The sequence below is a fragment of the Lepidochelys kempii genome, chromosome 20 (genome assembly GCF_965140285.1).
Source record: "Lepidochelys kempii isolate rLepKem1 chromosome 20, rLepKem1.hap1, whole genome shotgun sequence".
NCBI lineage: Eukaryota > Metazoa > Chordata > Testudines > Cheloniidae > Lepidochelys > Lepidochelys kempii.
In genome coordinates this window covers 22,913,763-22,934,288 of record NC_136399.1, presented here as the reverse complement: position 1 = coordinate 22,934,288, position 20,526 = coordinate 22,913,763, and the positions used below count along the sequence as shown (strand labels likewise).

Genomic DNA, 20,526 nt, shown 5'->3' with positions numbered 1-20,526 from the left:
CCCTGCCCCACTCGCCCCCCCACCCCTGGAGTGCAGCTCCCCCTCCCCCATCCTCCCCCATTCACCCTACACCCCTGGAGCACGGCTTGAATGATGGGTTGCCAGGTGTACGGTGCAGGGGCGGAGGGCAGCAAAGTCTTTAAGTGGGTGGATCCGTTTGGAGCCGGGTCCACCCTTGCCCGAGGGCTGGGCGAGAGGAAGTCACCCACGTGCAGATGGTGAGCGCTGCTGCTCGAGGAAAGGGCCACCCACTGGGACTGCTCTGAGGGGAATCCAAGCCTCTGCACCTCGATCTCCGAAGGGTTTCAAGCTCCGGAGGTCTGAACAGAGACCAACCACTGCCCCAAGCCTGGGGCACCTAGGCTCACTACCAGGGCACAGATGTTCCCTGTAGCACCCCCTTCCTAGCGTTGGACCCTGCTGTCCAGCTGCCTGTCCCTCTGGCCACAGCGCTGACCCTTCAGACTCCCGTCCTTAAACCCAGCCTCCCCCAGAACTCCACCCAAAAGGTGCCTTGCTTCCGACCTACAGTTTAACCCTCTCAGGGACACGCCTCTGTTGAGAAGGAGTTACACACACACAGACAAACACACACACACGCTTTGTTCAGTCTATCAGCTTTATGTTCATTATATTTGATCTTGTAAAGCCCAGGAGAGCACAATTCACACAAAAAAGCAACGAGAAACAAGGTGGGCGAGGTAATATCTTTGACTGGACCAACTTCTGGGAGAAGCTTTCGTGCAACTCTGAGCTCTTCTTCAGCTCTGGGGAAGGAGGCAGAGCGAGCAAAATACAAGTTGGCACAGATTGTTAAGCAGAAGGGGTCATACGTGGTGGAGGCGGTCACAGGAAATGAAGTGGGCAATTGGGGGGTAGTGTGTTATGCATAAAGGGCTTGAGGTGGGCCGCATGGTGTGTTACAAATTGTTGTAATGAGCCATAAAACCAGTGTCCCTGGTAAGTCCATGGCTTTGGTATCTAGCAGACTCACCTTTTGAAGGCGTTGTGCCGTTTGCCTTTAAGGACAAGTATGGAAAGGTCAGATAGGGAGCAATCGCTTTGAGAAAAGCGTTCACACACGGGTGATACAGTGTTTTTGTCTTTGATCATTTTCCTGTGTGAGTTCATTGGCAAAAACGAACAATACACATATAAAACAGCCTGAAAGCAGTTGCTAAATAGTATAGTCATTGCTTGCCCCAGCTTTGGCTCATTATGAAACATATTCAAGAGACCAAACAATCAATATCAGTCAGGTTTATTGCTAAAAGCCAGTAATCATATAATAGAGGAAGAAAAGTTGAACAGTTTACCACTTTCTGGGCAGCCATATAGTACAGCACCAGGAGGGGTTATCCCATCGCTAGAGGAAATCCATCTCCCCGAGACGGGTAGCGCTAAGTAAACAGAAGAATTATTCCACCAGCTGAGCTCTCCACACTGGGTGTTAGGTCAGTTTAACTACATTGCTCAGGGGGGTGGATTATTCACTCACATTGGTGGGTCAGTCTGATTTTCTAGTGTAGATCAGCCCTTAATCTGGTGCAAGGTGGCTCTGTCCCCAAGAACGCTCCCCCCCTGGGTGTCCCTTTCTAAACTGCTGCTTCTTTCATTCTGCCTTTTGGTAACTTTCCATTACTTCCAAGCCCCCCTCACCTTGGACAAGAGCAGAAAGCACCATCTCCGAGGGAGAGGAAACTCATTGTCCCACGGTGTTTAACGTAATGTTGCATGCTGGTCCGTTCCCATTGTGTCTGGCCTGGCAGAGACATGCCGACCCTGCTACCCCCTGGGGCATCCACACACACGTAGGCATTCCATGACCCAGCCATTTCATAGTACAGTGTCATACAATCATCCAAAATTCAGAAGTGATACAGCCTGAGCCCTTACAAGGGGAAACTGAGGCATGGGGAAGGGAGTTGTCCAAGGTCCCAGGATGAAGCAGGGAATAGAACCCAGGTCTGCTGTGCTCCAGCCTGATGCCCTACCCACTAGGAAACACTGCAGAAATACCATCCCCCCTAGGGATTCGGAAAAACTCCCGGCTCCCAGAAAGAGCTGCGCGACGGGGAGCATCACCAAGAGAACACAGCTTGGGGAGACTGTCGACCTGGAGGAGGCAGGGCCTGGTCCCTCAGCCCATGGCTCAGGAAGGGCGTGGGCCGGCGGCCAAGCCAGGCTCTAGCAGAGCCAGGCCTTTTCGCAGATCCAGTAGTCGGTCATGTAGCAGTTTATGTCATTCCAGCGCCCGTCGGTCGCCATGGTGCCGCAGTCCTCATTGCTGGAGTCATTGGGCTCCCCGGTGCTCCAGAAGCTGTGAAGAAGAGCAAAGCTGCATGGAGACCACAGCGGGGAGCAAGGGGTTGGGCAGAGGGGCATGATGCCTTTCACCCCGCACACCTGAGGTTCAGAGGGGAGCCATCCACCCAGAGCCATTGATTTTCCTTTTTCTGGTCACTCAGCCCCAGCCAGTACACCCGGGACGTTGTGCGGGCCTTCACCAAGAATGCCTGCAATAGACAAGAACAGACGAAGGGGGTGAATGGGTGTAGGACAGGCCACGCGCTCTACCAACACCAGGAGCAATGGGACTCAGGAGACCCAGGTTCAAATCCCAGCTCTGCTACTGACTCCCTGCATGGCCCTGGCCAAGTCCCCTGCATCTCTCTCTATGCCTCAGTTCCCCCACCTGGACAATAGCCCTGCCCCTAAGGGTGCTAGCAAGATAAAGGCATTGAAGAGTGTGATGTGCGGGTGGGGGGGGAGTGCTTAAATACCATAGATATGTCACCACCTCAAATCCAGCCGTAAGTGAGAGCTCCTCCTGGCAGGTGGGTGAAATGAGTTGGTGTGGTCTCAGTCCAGCTCTCACCCCTGAGCAACAGGAGGTCTGAAGGGGGCATGAGGCCTGAGCTCCTGGGGAGGTGGGGATGGATGCAGGGAAGAATCATGACCTGGTGTTGGGGGAACATACAGGGGTTCAGGGTGGAACCAGCGCTATAGTCATGTAGGTTTGTCTGGCTGATCTCTTTAAAACACCCCAGCAATTCCCATCCCAACAGAAATGGCAAAAACTCCATAGGGAGTCTTAGAAATATGGGGTGGAAGGGACCCTGAGAGGTCACTGAGCCCATCCCCCAGTGCTGAGACAGGACCAAGGAAACCGAGCCCATCCCTGACGGGTGTTTGTCCAGCCTGTTCTTACAAACCCTGCTCCCTGCTTATATTTTCCAGCTCTCGCAGGTTTTTGCCATGCTATTTAGGCTTTTGTTCTGGGTGCTTTTCTGGCCTGTTCAGGCCCCAATATTCCTCTGCTGGGAATATTAGCCCGGGCTGCCCTCAGAGCTTGCCCACGGTGGGCTGGTTAACATGCGGCATGTTGCGTGTGCTGGTTTGCAGAATGCCAGGCTGCCTTTGAGACCCAGGCCCGCTTGCGGTTTTTGAAAAACCTGGTGACCCTTAAAAGAGCTGTGTTTTAAGGGCCAGGCGCGGTCTCACCCACTGCCTGGTCACCTGGGTCCCACCCGCCAGGGATCCCCAGGGTAAAGCTGCTGCTGTCGCTGGTAGCTGTCCAATTCCCTGGCCTGGTCGGGGTACGCCAGGAGGGTGGCAGGCGACTTTACCTGCTCCTCTTTGGTGTTAATGATCACCAGCTGTGCCCCGGCATCCAAACAGAACTGCTTGGCCTCATGCCAGGTTTTGGTAGACTCTGAAAAGTGGTAACAGGTTCTCTGGAACCAGACCCAGCCCCATGGGCAATGGCCGCAGACAGAATCTAGAAAGCAAAACCCAGAATAACCCAATTCAGGGCCAGGCAGGGAATCTGGCAGAGCCAAGAAACGGACCCAGGAGTCCTGACTCCCGGCCCCCTGTTCTAACCCCATTCCCCTCCGGGGCCCAGGGGACCAAGTGCAGCCCCAGCCGCAGCGCCAAAGCAATAGCCACCCAGCTCTTTTTAGCATGCCAGCGCGAGGCTCCCTTCCAGCTCCAGGGTAGACATACGGAGAGAGATCCACAGGGGATGGCTGTAGACAGCAGCCTCGGTGGGCCTGGGGTTGGCTCAGAGAATCCCCCGCCCTGCAGCTCCCCCTGAGAACCACAGAGAATCCCGCAAGGGGAGATGCCACGTGCTGAGAGCTCCCTTGAGCATCTGGCCCTGCCCTGTACCTCCCTCTGATTGCAGCCCTAGTGTGGGCATGGCAGCTGGCACTGTGCTCCTCACCTACTCTTTTCTGTAACGCCGTGATCCGCTCTTGCATTTTACTGCTAAACTGCTTCACAGAGGCCAGCTCCCCAGATACCGAACGATGGACAGCGTCTGGATTGGTGGAGGAAAGGAGGTTAGCAGCCAACGCGCAGCATGGTCATCTCAGAGCTTCCTGCACGGCCTCCAACGCTGGGCCGCTTACAGACGCCGCGGGCCCTGCTCGAAGTCTCCTCTGCGATGCCTGGAACCTGGACCCCTGGCGACAGTCAGAGCAGCCTCCTGGCTGCTCTAACTCACACTCTGCCTCCTCTGGGAAGCAGGGAATACCCATGGTGCAGCACGCTCCTGATCCAAGCCCCTGATCCATCCCTTACACCAGGGGCTGGGAGCCGAGGCTCTGACGCCAGCTCCACACTAACCTGTGATTCCCCCCTGCCCAGGGCAGGGGCAATTTCCACCCCCTTCACACCAGCAGTGTGGCCCAGTGTGACACAGGATCAGTCCCTTTAGGGGACTGCAGAAAGCCAGTACCAGGCCGCTTAGGTCCTACTTAAAGACCCCAAATAGGGCTTTAGGCAGTCCTTGAGCCAGGTGCTGGCTACTGGGCAGACAAACCAGCTATGCGAGAATTCTTAACAAAACAATTTTCTGTGTCTGTTTCTTTAAAAATGGATCACTCGGGAGGGTTTTTAATTGCTTCCACCCTAATTAAACCATCAAAGCTAAACCTAAGAGTTCATCAAAAATGCTTCAGGGCAGCCACTGCTCAGCAGAACCCCACCAGAGGTGGGTGGGTACCAAACCTACAGAACTGAGCAATGTGTGAAGGAGGCAGGGTGAGCTAGTGGAAACAGCACTGGCCTGAGGCTCGGGAGATCTGAGTTTGATCCCCAGCTCTGCTAGTAACCCACTGGGTGACCTGGGGCAAGTGATTTCCTCTCCCTGTGCCTCAATTTCCCCATCTGTCAAATGGGGATAATGATACTGCCCTCCTTTGCAAAGTGCTTTGAGACCTACTGATGAACAGCACTATACAAGAGCTAGGGATTATAATATCTTCCTTGCCCTCTACTGTTTAGCTGTGTGTTGTAGACCCTATACTGCTGATGGAGATTCTCCTTAAGATCTGCCCTACCCCCAGCCTTTGTATTGGTATAACTATTTTGTTTAGGGATATGATTATTTTTTAAACTGCTCTAGGTATTCCATTACAACCCCTAGAGTGGACCCAGTTATACTGAGTCGAAGATAGCTTTTACAGGTAGCGCGTATTCCGTCCCTGTATAGGAATGGCTGTGTTGGTGTAAGTACATTTATACCAGGATAACTGGACCTCCACTCGGAGGGTTGTACTGCTTTAAATGGACCAATATAACTCGAGTAGCACACTTTTGTGTGTAGCCCAGGCTCAGCTGGAGAGGTAGGGGCTGCGCTTTCGGAGCAAGAAGCAGATTCATAGAGGGGCAGGGCAGAGGGGAAGAAACGCTCCTGGATTCCGGGGGGCCTGGATTTCACCCACAGATATTAAAGCCAGAACGGACCGTTCTGAGCATCAGGGCTGGCTCCCTGCATCGCCCAAGCCAGAGAATGTCAAAGACCCTCTCTGCATCATCCCTGCAGTGTTCTGAGAGCCCCAGCTGGGCAGGCCAGGGACAGCCGCACAGCCCTCAGTGGCTACAGACTCTCCATCCCATGGACACCGGGGTCCAGAGACGTGACTTGCTTAGGCTGGAAGAATTTTGGTCTGTGTTTGTACAGGCTGGGGCTTCTCGGAGCTACCGTAAAACACCTAATTACATACAGCATCTAGCACACTGGGGGCATGATCCATGACTGGGCTCCAAGGAGCTACCATAATACACCTAATAAAAAACTTGCCCCAGTCCACAGCCCCAGGTGGATACAAAGCCCACAACCCCGACCTCGCAGCCCCTCACTCTCGCTACTGATGAGAGGCAGAAGCGTCTGTGTCATTCTCTCACCTACTGTTTTCTGCAGTGCTGCAACCTCTGCTCGGATCTTCTCCCAATCCGCCAGGTTCTGGGACACTGCAAACACAAACGCCTTTGGGATCAGGAGAGGGGAAAGGTCGCCACCACCAGGATGATGTCCTGAGTGGCCCCTGTAACACTTGGGGATGGCGGCAGCTGTCTGTCTCCATGGAGAGGAATAATTTGGTAATGGAGGGGTTCGTTGCTGACCATGGGGATTGTGATGCATGGCTAGACAGGGTGAAACACCCTGCAAAATAAATAACCCTGCAAAGACGCGTGGGGAGATCATGTCTGTGGTTTTGTGTATTTACAGGTGTCAGCAGAGTCTGAGTGAGCTCTCCCCTGACGTCTAGTGGTGAGCTGTGGAAAAAGACTTCAGGAGCTGATCTTGTTTGCTTGGACACACCCACCCTGCCTAGGTGCTCAGCATGATGGGATTGTTTCCCCCAAATGATTCCTTGTGGCTGGTGTTGGCTCCCCCAGTCTCCTCGTTATTGGGACAGGAGTAATAAAGGATTGTTATCCTTGTTGTGTGAACCAAGGGCAGCAGACCTGTACCTGGCACACCCCAATGGAGGAACTCACCCTCAACTGAATGACACTCACTAGGCAGGGGACATGGTTCCAAAGCCCAATTTGCTGGGAGGAGGGGGGGTGTCTTGGTTGGTGTTGTGGGGTTCTGTTTAAAGAGCCTGGACATCATTTGATCCCTTTGCTCTCCATGTATAGTAAAAGAGCTAATTTAGACTCAAGGGAGAGTCCTGTTACATGCTGCAGAGCTGTAATCACTGATGCCTAGGTCTAAGTATTGGACCTCCTTTGGGACAGTGTCTCTGTTGCAAGAGACTGCCCAGTGTGCACCAGCTCTGAGGCTCTCCCACTAACAGCTGAAATCCCTGAGAGCTGTGTTAAGTAGGGGGAGAGGGCTGAAGGCACCTGAGTGAGTGGCTAGCAAGGCAGCTGGTGGAGAGGTACGGAGAGGCGTGGCAAGCAGCCAGTAGTGTGCCGTGCGGAGAGGCATAACAAGTGGCCAGCAAGCAGCCAGCAGGGACGCTGGCAGAGAGGTGTGGCTAGCAGGGAGGCTGGCGGAGAGCTGTGGTGAGTGGCCAGCAAAGAAGCTGGTGGAGAGCGTCAGAGCAGAGCCCTGCAGAGGTATGGCAATTGGCCATTGGGGCCATGAATGAGTGCCCCAGCAGTGCAGTGTGTAAGGTGCCTTCTTGCCCCACCTCTGCTCCCCCACCTTCCACACAGGGTGGGAGGTGAACTCTGAGGATGAACCTCTGAACTCTGGGGCTGCACTGGCCAAGGACAGCAACTGTGAGTGGAGTATAGAGAAGGGATGGGCATGTTAAAGGGACTTTTGTGTTGCTGGACTTAAGACCCTGAGGGGAAAAGGACAATGCCCAACTTACTTGAGGGTGGGTCTTTTGCTCGTGGCTCGTGTTTATCAACCATAGTTGTGGTGTTTTCCCAAATTAATGCTGAGTTACTTCCCTCCTTTTATTAAAAGTTTTTGCTACACTCAGACTCTGTGCTCGTGAGAGGGGAAGTATTGCCTCTTAAAGGCACCCAGGGGGTGGTGTGTAATTGTCTCATGTCATTGGGTGGGGGCTCGAGCCAGTTTTGTGTTGTATAGTTGTAAAGGAGCTCCTAGATACTGAACCTGACCCTTGCTGCTACTGGCAACACCTGGCAGAAGGGTTACACATATGAGGTAATAAAGGAGCTGTTTTATGCTGGCTTGGTCAATCTAAGTATGGAATATCCACCAGCTTTTTGGGGTTTGGCTGCCCCATTCTTTGCAGTTCACCCTAATTTAGTGACCACAGCTGGCTCCCCACTAGAACCCAGGTCACAGTGGCGTAGTCATGCTTGGATGCACATTACCACAGGTTAAGTGGGTTTTTGGATCAGAACCACACGCTTGTCAAAAATTAATTTTGATATGGGAGAGTTTAAGGGTTAAAAATCAGTTACAATGATTGACCCATGATCAAGTTCCTGACAGAAAAAAACTGGAAGAATTGTGCTTACAGAGGGGGTTGTCTTTTAAGAAAAAGGCCCTAGAGCAGGAACTGAGAAATCTGTTAATTGCCAGTGATAAGGAAGCAGACCCAGCAAAACTGCTTGCAGTGAGAAATCAGCAGCTAGAACTTGAACGAAAGCAAAAAATAGCTGATATGGAAGGAGAAGCTGCTGAAAGACAACATATGTGTTTTGAACATGAACAAACACAAGAGTATTTTTTCACGCAACGCACTGTCAACCTCTGGAACTCCTTGCCAGAGGGTGTTGTGAAGGCCAATACTATAACAGGGTTCAAAAGGGAGCTAGATAGATTCATAGATATTAAGGTCAGACGGGACCATTATGATTATCTAGACTGACCTCCTGCACAATGCAGGTCACAGAATCTCACCCACCCACTCCTGCGATAAACCTCTCACCTATGTCTGAGCTATTGAAGTCCTCAAATCGTGGTTTAAAGACTTCAAGGAGCAGAGAATCCTCATCAAGTGACCCGTGCCCCATGCTACAGAGGAAGGCAAAAAACCTCCAGGGTCTCTTCCAATCTGCCCTGGAGGAAAATTCCTTCCCAACCCCAAATATGACAGTCAGCTGAACCCTGAACATATGGGCAAGATTCACCAGCCAGATACCCAGGAAAGAATTCTCTGTAGTAACTCAGATAGATTCGTGGAAGATCAGTCCATCAATGGCTATTAGCCAGGATGGGCAGGAATGGTGTCCTCAGCCTCTGTTTGCCAGAAGCTGGGATTGGGTGACAGGGCATGGATCACTTGATGATAACCTGTCCATTCATTTCCTTTGGGGCACCTGCCATTGGCCACTGTCAGAGGAAAGGATACTGGGCTTGATGGACCTTTGGTCTGACCCAGTATGGCCATTCATATCTAAAGAATGGCATATATTCAATTGCAGCAGCTAGAAGCCAAGGAAAAAGTGGACAAACTTAAGCTCCAACTCAAGAGAATAAAGGTACAACAGGAACTGTATCATCCTGGAAAGCCAGCTCCTCTCAACAGCAAAATGGGGATAAAATCTATCCAGTTTGTAACAATGTTGCTACGTTGTTTAACTCTAAGAAGTTACCTGTTTGTAACCAAATTTACCCCAACATGGCCACCTTTTATGTAAATGCTTTTTCTGTGAGCTCAAGTGAAGGTAACCCCATAACTTGTGCAGAGAATGTAAAAGTCAATGGTAAAAGCTGCTTAGGGCAAATTACAGCTTCTAACATCACTCTTGTTAAAGCAGATCTTGTCAAAGAGGAAGATTACTTTACAAAGAAGGTAGTGAATATTGTAATCCTCTATGAGTTTACTGTAAGTGTGCCTTTAGCCAGAATCCATCTTGAATGGAATAGTGTTAAACATGAAGTTACAGCTGATGTAAGGAAGCTATTGCCTAAGGATCTTTTGATTGGGAGTGATATTAAAACTTTGTTCAATCAAGTTGATGACATAAACCGGTCACAGGAAAGAAATAGTCCTGAACCTGCGTCTACTAGGGGTAAGGATTTGCCTGTGGAGAGTTTATCCAAATGTTTGTCCGAGGAAGATGACTGTTTGTCTGTGCAAAGAAGCAGTGCATATGTGGAAAAAATTTGTGAGTGTCTGTCTGGTATCTCAGAAGTGAATCTGGCATTAGATAAGGCTCAGGAAGATGTTTCTCTAGAGCAAATTAAAATTGGTGATTAGGTTAAAGCCCTAACTGAGGAAGGAAGGGGGACAGTCTTGGTGAGTGACACATTGTTGGCTACGTGGGAAAGTAAGCCTGACCCAAGTGAAAGTGATGTGCTTAAAAGCAGCTCAGTGTAATAAGACACTATTTGTGGAAAACAGCAGTTTATCTGTTAAGGGAGAGAAAGGCAAAGAGTTTAGATGAGCATAAGCAGCCTTCTGAGCTGATGGCTTTGTCTAATCAGCAGTTTGGGAAGGCAAGGTTAGTGGAACATGAGTATCCCTACACCTTACCTGTTACCAGTGTGGAGAACTGTGACAGTGAAGGAAATGTTCCTGTGTCTGTTAGGGGCAATGACTTACCCATGAAGGGAGCTACCCCAATCTCCAAGCAATTGTCCATGAACAGCCATGTGTGCTGGGACAAGGGAAATGATATCCCAAGCTGTGCGCCTGTTAAAGGGGAATGTTTCTCCAGGTCTTTTCTGTCTGTAAAGCAGACAGAAGAAGCCTTTCAACCTATGATGGTTGAAAATGTATCAACCTAGAGTTGATTCTGGATACAGTTAAAGCCCAGGAAGGAAGTGGTCCTGAATTTCTGTCTGCTAGGGATGATGACATTCTAACTAGGTTGCATCCAGTTAATATCACAAATAACTCCCAAAGACCAAGCGATTCTGGTGCTTCTATTTTGCCTGTTGCTAGTGTATTGCTGGGTGAAGATATGACAGCCTTGTCTGATCAGGGTGATATCGTAGCCAGGGCACAAGGAAAGCATGAAGGTGATTTGACTATGTTACCCACTGACAGTGTGAAAACTTGTAACAAGGAAAACAATGCTTCTGATCTTGTGACTATGAAGTCTAGAAGTTTGCCTGAAAGGGGTTTTTGTGAAAATCCTCCTGATGGGACAGAGGTGATTCTGGATTTAAGTGAAGCCCAGAAAGAGTCTGTTGTTGCTCAGAAAAATTTTCCTTTAGAGCAAGTCCTAGTTTGCTGCAACTGATGGGTGTGCAAGTGATTTGATTGAGTTAACTCAGGGTGAATCACTGTATAGAGAAAGCAACAGTTTGTCTGGGAGACTTGTTCCAGTTCCTAACTGCCAGAGTCTTTCTGAGGTGTATAGATCCACTGACTTTGCTTTAAAAAGACCCAGTGTGGATAGCTTTGAAAAGTTTTCAAACGAAATACAAATTGTTAGCAAATTTAAACAGCCCTAAAAGCTTAACCAGCTTGTTGGGGAGACAATGTTGTTGGAACATGAATGTCTCTATGTTGATTCTTTAAGTAAGCAGTCTGTGACTCAGGTACTGAGGAAAGATCGGGATACTGGTTACTGGGTTACAAGAATGCAGGAGAGAGCAGGCAAACTCTCATCTCTAGATATTTTGGATATGACTTGTAGTCTCTTAGTGGACTTGACATCTGATTCCATGTGGAAGCAGAGGTTGGTAATGGAAGGACAAAAGAACCTTGAGTCTAACATGCTAGTGAAAATGGATGGAATTTCTTTAAGACATAGTCCAGCCGTGGAATTGGTAAAGGTTGAGAATCTGAAAACTAGTAAACAGGTGAGTGTCTGTGTTGATGCAAATTACCTGACTGACTGGAGGGAGAAAGACTTGCCTGTAGCTGTTAGCAAAAAGGACATACCCAGCCGGCCAATGAATGTTAAGCAAAAGACCTCAGATGTTGACCCTCTGGAACAGGGAGAAAGGGGAAAAGTTTATCATGCAAATAAAGCCACAGGTTAACCCTTAAATACCAAAACCCCAAGGAAGTGGTTAAACTGAAAGCCTATGTTAAGGAAGACCCTGAGGTCAAGAAAAAGCTACAAAGGTTCAAAAGGGATATTGAACAAGCTGACCTAAAGAATGATTTGTCTGAACCAAAGACTTGGCATGACAAAAATGATTGTAAATGTACACTTGTGATAGAACTGATGATGATTGCAACTAACTTGTTGCTGATACCAAGAACTGTAAAAATGTACAAAGTGCATGGTCTTTTGGAAAAGCCCGTGATCATTTTAAGAGTGGTACATAATAGAAACCCTTATGATTATGTGGTTGGTTCAACAAAAAAACACTTTGTGTTAAAAAGCCTAATAATGTTGAGGCTTCACAGCTAATGCATAGATATATTTCTAAAACTTTCCACAGCAGAAAAACCAGTACAAGCTTGAACTGCTGTGCATGAAGGGAAACTGACTTACAACAGCTCCCAGCCTTCATGGCTGAATACCAGAGTAAGTGCTCTCCGAAGAACATTAATGGCTATGTTAAGTTAACACATAGACCAAGCCCTGGAATCACTGAAGTGTTTCACAAAGTATGGACTAAGTTTTTGGCTGGAGCCAAAGCATGCCTCAATAATTTGGCCTTACAAATAATTCAGTGTAAACACAGCTCATATCAATGTGGGGAGATCCTTAAGGTGTATCCAGGACCTCTCATTTCACCCTTCCACACCAGTCTCACGTTCGGGGTGTGACACATGGCTAGAAAGGGTTAAAAATCCTGCAAAATAAATAGCCCCAAAAAGGCATGTGGGGACATAATGTCTGTGGTTTTGTGTATTTACATATGTATGAGTAGGGAGGACAGTGTAATTAACAGTCCCTGTCTGTGCTGTATTCTGATAATTCAGAAGTCAAAAGAACATCTTATCATGTAAATGAATTGTAAACAGGGGCTATCTCAGTATTCATCTCTCTTTGAAATGTACTGTGAAACGGGGAGGAACAAGCAAAAGGCCTTATGTTAATTCGTATAGCTAAGTATCAGTGATGGACCTCCTTCAAAGCCATCCTAATTACCTTTTGTTCCCCAAGGAAATCCCAACTTGTCAAAGAGGACATGAAATTGTATAAAAGAGCCTTGGGTCCTGATTCTGTCATCTCAGATCTGCTTAGACTTCATCAGGGGAAGTCTGAGTCACAAGACTGAGGTCCCAGTTATGCTGGTACACCCTGAATATGAGATTCGGACATTGGACTATCACCTATGAACTATTTCCGAAAGAACTCTTTGCCACTACAAAGCTCACCGTCTCTGCTGTGAATCTGCACCTCAATGGATTGAACTCATGTCTGTCTGTATATTGATCGTTTAACCAGACTCTCTCTCTTTTGTGTTTTAATACATTTTAGTTAATAAGAATTGGCTGAAGCGTGTTTTTGGGTAAGATCGGAAACATGCGTTCACCTGGGTGGTGACGTGTCCGACCCTTCGGGATAGGGAGAACCTTTTCTTTTATATGAGGAAACAAGATTTACAGAAATTTTCATCATATTTGATGTGGGTATTTGGATGGAGGCCGAGGCTGGATCATTTTAAAGGAACTGTGTTGTTTGGACTTCTGAGTAACCAGTGAGGTAATAAAGAAGCTGTTTTATGCTGGCTTGGTCAATCTAAGTTTTGGAATATCCACCAGCTTTTGGGGGTTTGGCTGCCCCATTTTTTGCAGTTCACCCTAATTGAGTGACCACAGCTGGCTTCCCATTAGGACCCCGGTCACAGGGATACAAACTGAGTCTGACCTCTCTGAGTAGCAGGAGTTATGTAGAGGTTTGTGATCAAATGATGCCTTTGGAGGGAAGGTTATTGCTGGCTGATGGGTGGTGCATAAGAGAGTCACGCATTCAGGTCTATGATGTTGAGAATTAGGATACGGAACCATTTACTATGGCTGATAACACTAGTAGCAGCTAGAGCTGGTTACAAGTTTTCATTTGATTGTGTTAATGAAAATTAGCCTTAAAAAGTGGAAAACTTGGGAAAACACTGACATTTTCATGATGTTTTCTAATTTCTTAACTGAAAATGTGTTTTCGGTGCTTGGCTACTTGAGGTCTGGTGTGAACATGCCCATGTGCCCCCTCCACTCCATGGTGTCTCTTTCTCACCTACACCCGCCTGACTGGCCACATTAGCTCCCCAGTGGCATTTCTTGAAAATCAAAACTTTTTGGCTTTGGAAAGTTTCCAAAAAACTCTCTGAGAGACAAACACCTTGATGGGAAAACTACTAACATGGAAACAAAAAAACCCACCAGTTTGTGTCTTTTTGAAACCAAGTGAGAATTTCAAAACTCAGGCTGCTAAACAATTCACTGTAATAAAATGACCCGCTCCAGCGACCCCACCCAGCCAGCGTCTATGCTGAGCCAGAGACAAGCATGCTGGGCTAGCCTGGGATTGGGAGCTTTTACTTACCATTAGCTGCCCTCTGGAAAAGGTGGAAATTCAGCTCCTCTGACTCCTGCTGCACCTCTGGGCCTGGGAGATGAACAAAGAGCAAACAGCAGAGCTGTGATCTCCCAGGGCATCCTTTACACTAGAAACTGCTCCAGGCCCCAGTGGCTGGGTTTCTTCCCCTGCTAGGGGAATCGGTTTGATGGGGAGGAAGGGGAGTCGCTTAGTGCTGTCAGTGATAGATTTTCCAATGCCAGGTGTTCAAAAAGTTATGAATCACGCCCCCCCCCCCCACCCAAAAAAAAAAACAAACATTAATCCTTTTAAAATAATTTTGGGGATTCTTCTTGTTTGCCCTCTGGTCTCTTGAGCTATTAGTAATTGTGTGTACAAAGGCAGTGTGTAGGGACCAGCCAAGATCGGCGCCCTGTTGGACCAAGCACTGCACAAGCTCAGAGTAGACAGTCCCTGCCCTGAAGAGCTTACGATCTACATAGCCAAGAGAGACGCAGAGTAGGAGGAAAGGGTCTAACACACAAGACCCCTTGGGGATTGTGTTCTCCAGCTATTCCTTTCCCATGAGGGCTAAGCATTTACTGGTTTGTTTGGAAATTAGCTAAGAGTCTCCCATCATCCCAGGACTCCGGGAGCTGGGGCTTTAAGGGAAAATGCCAAATATAGTGAGGGTTGGCAGCACTATTAACACCAACCCCTTACTCTTAGGTGGTGATTCCTCATGTTTATAGACCAGGTGCTGAGTGGAGTAAATCCAGAGTTACTCCCTTGCCGATACAGCTCCTTCTGCTGCACTTTGCTCTTCTGCAGCTTAGCCTGGGTGCTGATCCTTTAGGGTCCAGCCCTGCTGAGTGCTTCCCTTGCAGGTTTGGGCTCTTCGGTTTGGAGCAAGGACCCACCCTGCCTTCTGGGCCGGATTCGGATCACACTCCTGGCACAGCTACTCCGCTGGTTTCAGCGGAGTGATGCTGGATTTCCATCGGGGCCAGTGAGAGCAGAATCGCAGCGTAACACTTTTCAGGTACGAATTCTGGCTCCAGGGGAAGAGCGTCCGCTACTGAGATGCAGAGTTGCTCGAGATTTGCCCCCCACCCCCTTCAGATCTGGTGACGCTCGAGTCCGGGTGGCCTTGCCTGTGGACAGAGCTTGCTGGAAAATGCCAGACTTGTCCCCCAGACATTTTTTACACACACACACAAAACTTTAATTTTTGACTAAAATTCATGGAAAATTGATTTTTTTAAGACCTTTTTTCTTCCTATGGTGGAAATCCAAATACTGAAAAACTTTGATTTGGAAATTCTGCCCCGGCACCTCATGGGAGTTGTAGTTTGGATGCCTCATGCCCTCTTCCCCAGTAGGAACTCGTCTCCCCACCCAGACTTCATCTCCCATGATGCACCACCACCAGGCCCCATGATGCACTGCCTGTCCTCTCCAAGAGGGGAGACCGTCGCACACCATGTGAGATTTTAACGGTCCAATCAGGGAGCCATCCCTCTCTCCCATGATGCACTGCAGTCTCCCCTCTTGGAAAGTGGAGGTGGTGCATCATGGGAATCCCTGGCAGGGGTGCATTCTGGGAGGTGTAGTCCAGTTGAGGAGACCAGCCCAGAGAGGAGAATGGGGACACGTGGTAGCTGAACTCAGCTCCTTTGAGGCACCATGGCAGCATTTCTGAATGAAAATATTTCTTCTTTCCAGTGCTTGGTTTTTCTCTGAAAAAGGCAAAAAATTTCTGTGGAAACCGACCCCTTTTTGCGAAATTTAGTGGAATCAAAACCTCAATTTTCTGCCCCAAAGTCTCACTGGGAAATTCCTGAGCAGTCCCGTCCCTGTGAGGAATCATTCCTGGCACGGAGAGCCCAGCCTGCATGACCCCACTTGCAGCTGTCCTGACACACCCGGGACCGTACCACACTCACGTTTCATGAGGGCCAGGATGAGGAACACGCTGCACATGAGGAAGCAAACCCCCAGCAGGACGTAGGTGATCAGCAGAGACCTTCCAGGGCAGCCTCTCCGTGAGGCAGGCTTAGGGAGGGGAAGATCTATGGGAAACAGCAGCACTTAGCTCTCTGAGGGGCGAGGGTATCAGGACAGGGGGGAAGCAGGGAGGGCTGGGTAGGACAGGTTATAGCGAAGGACTCTCCCTTCAGTGGGTGACTGGGAAATGTCGGCAGGAGGTACTTGCTGGTACAAATGGGTTTATGGAAAGGAGGAAAGGTTTATGGGGCATCCCACCAGATAGCTGGGTAACTCTACAGAGAGCACCTCCATTTGGCAAGAGCCAAGAAGCCAGACCCCCAGCTCCCTCTTCCCAGCTGTGTCCATACAGGGATCGCTTGTCCCAGCACTTCAGTGCAGCCACCTCTGGGGCGGCGTGCTGCAGCCATTGGAGAGTTGTGTAGCACAGGGCCTGGCTGGATGGACAGTTCCCTGGGCGGTTGACAGGGCAGGGGGAATCCAGGGAGAGGGAATGGAATTCCCCCGCAATGGGCAGGACGCGGGGGTGAGCACCCCGACTCTCCCCAAAAGCTGCCCCAGGAGCTTTGCTAATTGGCTGTGTTCGGGCGTAATCGTCTGATTGTATGCCTTGCCTAAAAGAGATCACAGCGCCCCCTATGGCACTGGGGCCAGCACTGACTGCGAGGAGAGAGCCCCCTAGCGCTGCACTGTGGCACTGGGGGGGTCAGCACTGACAGTGAGGAGAGCGCGCCCCCTACTGAGCCCTCTGGCCCACTCCCAGCACCATAGTGCCCCCTAGGGCCGCACTGGGGTCAGCACTGACGGGGAGGGAAGAGAGCCCCCAACAGAGCCCCCACCCTGCAGCACAGCACCCCCTAGTGCCCCCCTGCCCTGGCAGACTCTACTCACCTCCTCCCGGGGGCTGGAAGGCAGCTGCCACGGCTGCAGACGACAGGTCCAGCCCTGGGCATGGGGGACAAAGAGCGTTAAATCTGCCAGCTCTGCTGGCAAAGGCCATGAAATCGTACCCTCCTTCCTGGGCTGCAGAGGGGGCCGTGCACACAGCCCCTACCTTGCTGGGCTTCACCCTCCCCACGCATCATGGCTTGCTGCTCTGGGACAGTCTGTGCCCCACTCTGGGGTGCTCCTGCTGGGACCCCCCATCTCCCCACCAACCAGCACTCAGCTTCCCAGCCACCCAGGAAGCAACCGGGCCCCAAGGGATGGACCAGCCGGGATTGATAGCCCCGGGGAACAGACTGGAGGGACGGATTCTGCCCTGGGCCGGGATGTGGGTGCAGGGGGTGTTCTGCCTCAAGCCGAGCAGAGCTCCGAGTCCTCACCGAGCTTGGAAGGCCTAAGGGCCGGGTCCCCCGAGATCACTGAAATGGCCAGGTCTGAAAGGAAACAGGAGGGATTATACCGTGCGAGCTCCCAGTGCCGGGATGGGGGTTTGCATGGGCGAGGGGCAGCCCTGAACTCGGGCAGGGGATGTTCCTTCCAGTGCCGTAGTGAGCAAGGGGGTGCCAGGGAGGTAAAGCCTGCGATGCCCTGGAAATGGGGGGGAAATGGGACACACACTGCACAGCCGGGACGTGTCAAAGCAGCTCGGGTATGTGGCGCTGCCCCCTGCTGGCTGGGACATGTCACGGCTGCGTTAGGCCAGCAGTCGTGAGAACAGAAGGTCGCGAGTTCTGTCCCCCGATGCTGCCTGTACATGACGAGCCCTCAGCTGCATGGACCTGCTGCTGGATGGCAGGGGCTGCTCTGTACCCAGGCCTCACTTGCTCCCCAGCAAAAAACTGGAACGTTTCTCACCGGTTTTGGGGGGTCTGCCTGGTGTCGCTGCCGGACCTGGAGAGGAGAGAGAAGGGTGAGTCTGGCCGGTGGCTTGGGGCGCCTAACAGAGACGGGTGCCTGAGTCTGTGCATCAGGGACCCGGGCAGTGCCCAGGGGTCAGGAACTGACCACAGGCCCGGCCTTCCCCTCCGTGTACCCAGCCTGCTCGTTCTGTGCTACCACCTCCCACTGTGGGCTTGCCCAGCCGTTCCCAGCCGGGCCGGTTTGCCAGCAGCCAAGCCAGGCCCAGACTCACCGGCTCCCACGGACCCAAAGGTGGCTCGGGGCTGGATGCTGAGTTCTGCGCTGACAACCCCTCCCCAGCCTCTGAGCAGTGGGGCAAGAGCGATCCCTGCGGAGGGGGGCAGCTGGGGCTCCCTGGTACCTGCTCCTCCTTTGTCCTTCTGGTTCAGCGCGGCCGCCTTCGCCTTCTTCCCGCGCGGCAGGGGCGGGGGCTTGGGACAGTTCTCCAGGGACACATTCTCATAGTCATCGTCATTGTCGGACTCAGCGGCCACACCTGGAGATTACAGAGCCACTCAGTCTCACCAGGACAGGCTGGGCCAGCATGGGGGGAATGGGAGATCTCCACGGGAGGGAGCTAGCCATGGGAAGAGAGGCTGGCTGGTCACATACCCTCCCTTGGGTGGGAAGGAAGAGGGAGGGTGGGGGCTCTTTTTGGGCAGCAGACGAGCTGGCTCAGCTGGAGGAGGGGGCTGCTTCACCCAGGGTGGGAGCGTGCTCACACACACTGATACAGTCCCTTGACTCTCCCTTTCATCCCAAGGCACTTCATGGGCTCTGGGTGTATTTCTATTGATCTATCACCTCACCCATGCCTGAGATGCAGCCACCTCTGGGGTGGGACACAGGGCTGTTTATACAAGGCTCTCGCACCCAGCGCTGAGATGATGCTGCCTCTGGGGTGTGGCATAGAGGCTGTTTATACAGGGATCCTTCAGCCTGAGATGCAGCCGTCTCTGGGGTGGGGTGTAGGGCTGTTTACACATGCAAATCCTTCATCCAGCATTGAGATGCAACCACTTCTGGGGTAGGACTCAGGGGCTGTTTATACAGGGATTCTTCACCCAGCACTGAGATGCAGTCATCTCTGGGGTGGGGGCACTGAGGGCTATTTAACAGCTATACAGGGTGGGAACAACGAATCCAGTTCTCAGTTGAAACCACAATGGGGCTTTGGGGGGACAGCTGGAATTGCCTAGGCTGGAATTTGGCCAGGACACAATGGGTAACACCCAGACTTTTATGGAAGGGGCCAGAGGATCTTTAACAACCACACATGGCAAGACGTTGGGTGTACAACTTGTGTGAAAGGCAGCCCTGCACCCTCTAGCACCACGCTGGGGCATTGGGGTCAGCCCTGCCGGGGTGGGAGAGCACCCACCCTGTGACACAGCATCGCCTAGCACCATGCCAGGACATGAGGGTAGCACAGACTAGCAGGGGAGAGAGCCCCGACTAATTTCCCCACTATGCTCCCTGCAGCAGCCTGGGTTTTCCTCTGAGACCTCCCATCCGAGTACCTAGCAAGTGAGATCTGCCAACCCAACAGCCCCCGGAAGGTCTGGTAGCCAGGCCCCCACTCAGATTACTTGGCCATTTACCTCTGCGCACCGCTGGCTTTTTGCCCTTTGACTGCGAATGACCCATCCAGTTTCCGTAGTCACTTATGTGAGCCATGCCGATCCCCGACCGACGGACTCGAAGGACGTCTGTGGGGACCAGCAACAGCCTGGCTCTGCCAGGAGCTCTGTGATTTTCACATGCATGTAACTTCCTTCCTTCCCCAGCCCTACCATGGGTCACTGCCCACATTACCATACGTACCACACCCTGCTCCCAGCTGTGGGTTCAGTTAGCAGAAGAGGAACCCAGCCCATAGCCTTGCCCTTTAGATGCCAGAAAACAGAGTGACTGAAGGTGAGTCCCGTTCTGCAGTGCTTGGGCTGCAGGGATTTCTTATACAGCAGCCGTTGTCCTCTTTTTCATCGTCTACCAAGTGGGATCCAGTCAAGGGCTCGTCTAAGAATACATTTCTTTGGCATCCATGCAACAGGCCCAAACCACGTCAGCCTTCTTTCTCAAATCATTGGCTTTACGGCTGTTGGCCAGGCCTTTGTGACATATCAACGTTTGTCACATTTTCCCGCCTGTGGACGCCAACTATTCTCTGCAAGCGTCTCTGATGGAATGCGTGTTTCCTACTGGGGGCATCTCACATTTCCCAAGTGCCAGAGGTATATCCCAATGTGGATATCACAGCCATATTGTACATCTTCATCTTGGGTCTTGCGTGAAACTCCTTGTTTTCCCATATATTTGCCAGTCTCAGAACAGTTCCGCTTCCCTTCCCAGATCTTACTTCCACGTCCTTGGCCATCAGCACTGATTGTGCTTCCAAGATAAACAAACTTGTTAGCCATGTCGTATTCTTCACTGTCAATCACAGATGCCCCGTCATGGCTGGTTCCTCTTTCAACGAACACAACTTTTGTCTTCTTTTGGCTAATTCTTAATCCTCCTTTGGTGGTCTCATGTTTGACTTTGGTGAGCGTCATCATCTGTATCCAATGGAAC

The 20,526-nt window shown here is 51.0% G+C and overlaps 1 protein-coding gene across 1 annotated transcript; it reads right to left on the bottom strand.

The window, feature by feature from the left end:
* Positions 1-837: 837 nt before the first annotated feature.
* LOC140900716 (C-type lectin domain family 4 member G) lies at positions 838-19,686 on the bottom strand. Its single transcript, XM_073318407.2, has 12 exons — positions 19,554-19,686; positions 18,314-18,448; positions 17,908-17,943; positions 17,433-17,486; positions 16,999-17,052; positions 16,047-16,172; positions 14,128-14,190; positions 6,196-6,261; positions 4,229-4,324; positions 3,630-3,781; positions 2,407-2,516; positions 838-2,320 (listed from the first exon to the last, which is right to left on the bottom strand). The coding sequence occupies exons 1-12, from the start codon at positions 19,627-19,629 to the stop codon at positions 2,188-2,190; spliced, it is 1,101 nt and encodes a 366-aa protein (XP_073174508.1). The 5' UTR covers positions 19,630-19,686; the 3' UTR covers positions 838-2,187.
* Between the last annotated feature and the right edge of the window lie 840 nt (positions 19,687-20,526).

What these genes read in the sequence shown, in the direction of transcription:
- LOC140900716 (XM_073318407.2), bottom strand. Translation starts at nt 19,629, where the DNA reads ATGGCTCACATAAGTGACTACGGAAACTGGATGGGTCATTCGCAGTCA. An exon ending in AAAGCCAGCGGTGCGCAGAG is followed by an intron (nt 18,449 to 19,553) that starts GTAAATGGCCAA and finishes TGTAATCTCCAG; the next exon opens with GTGTGGCCGCTGAGTCCGAC. An exon ending in GAAGGACAAAGGAGGAGCAG is followed by an intron (nt 17,944 to 18,313) that starts GTACCAGGGAGC and finishes TCTCCTCTCCAG; the next exon opens with GTCCGGCAGCGACACCAGGC.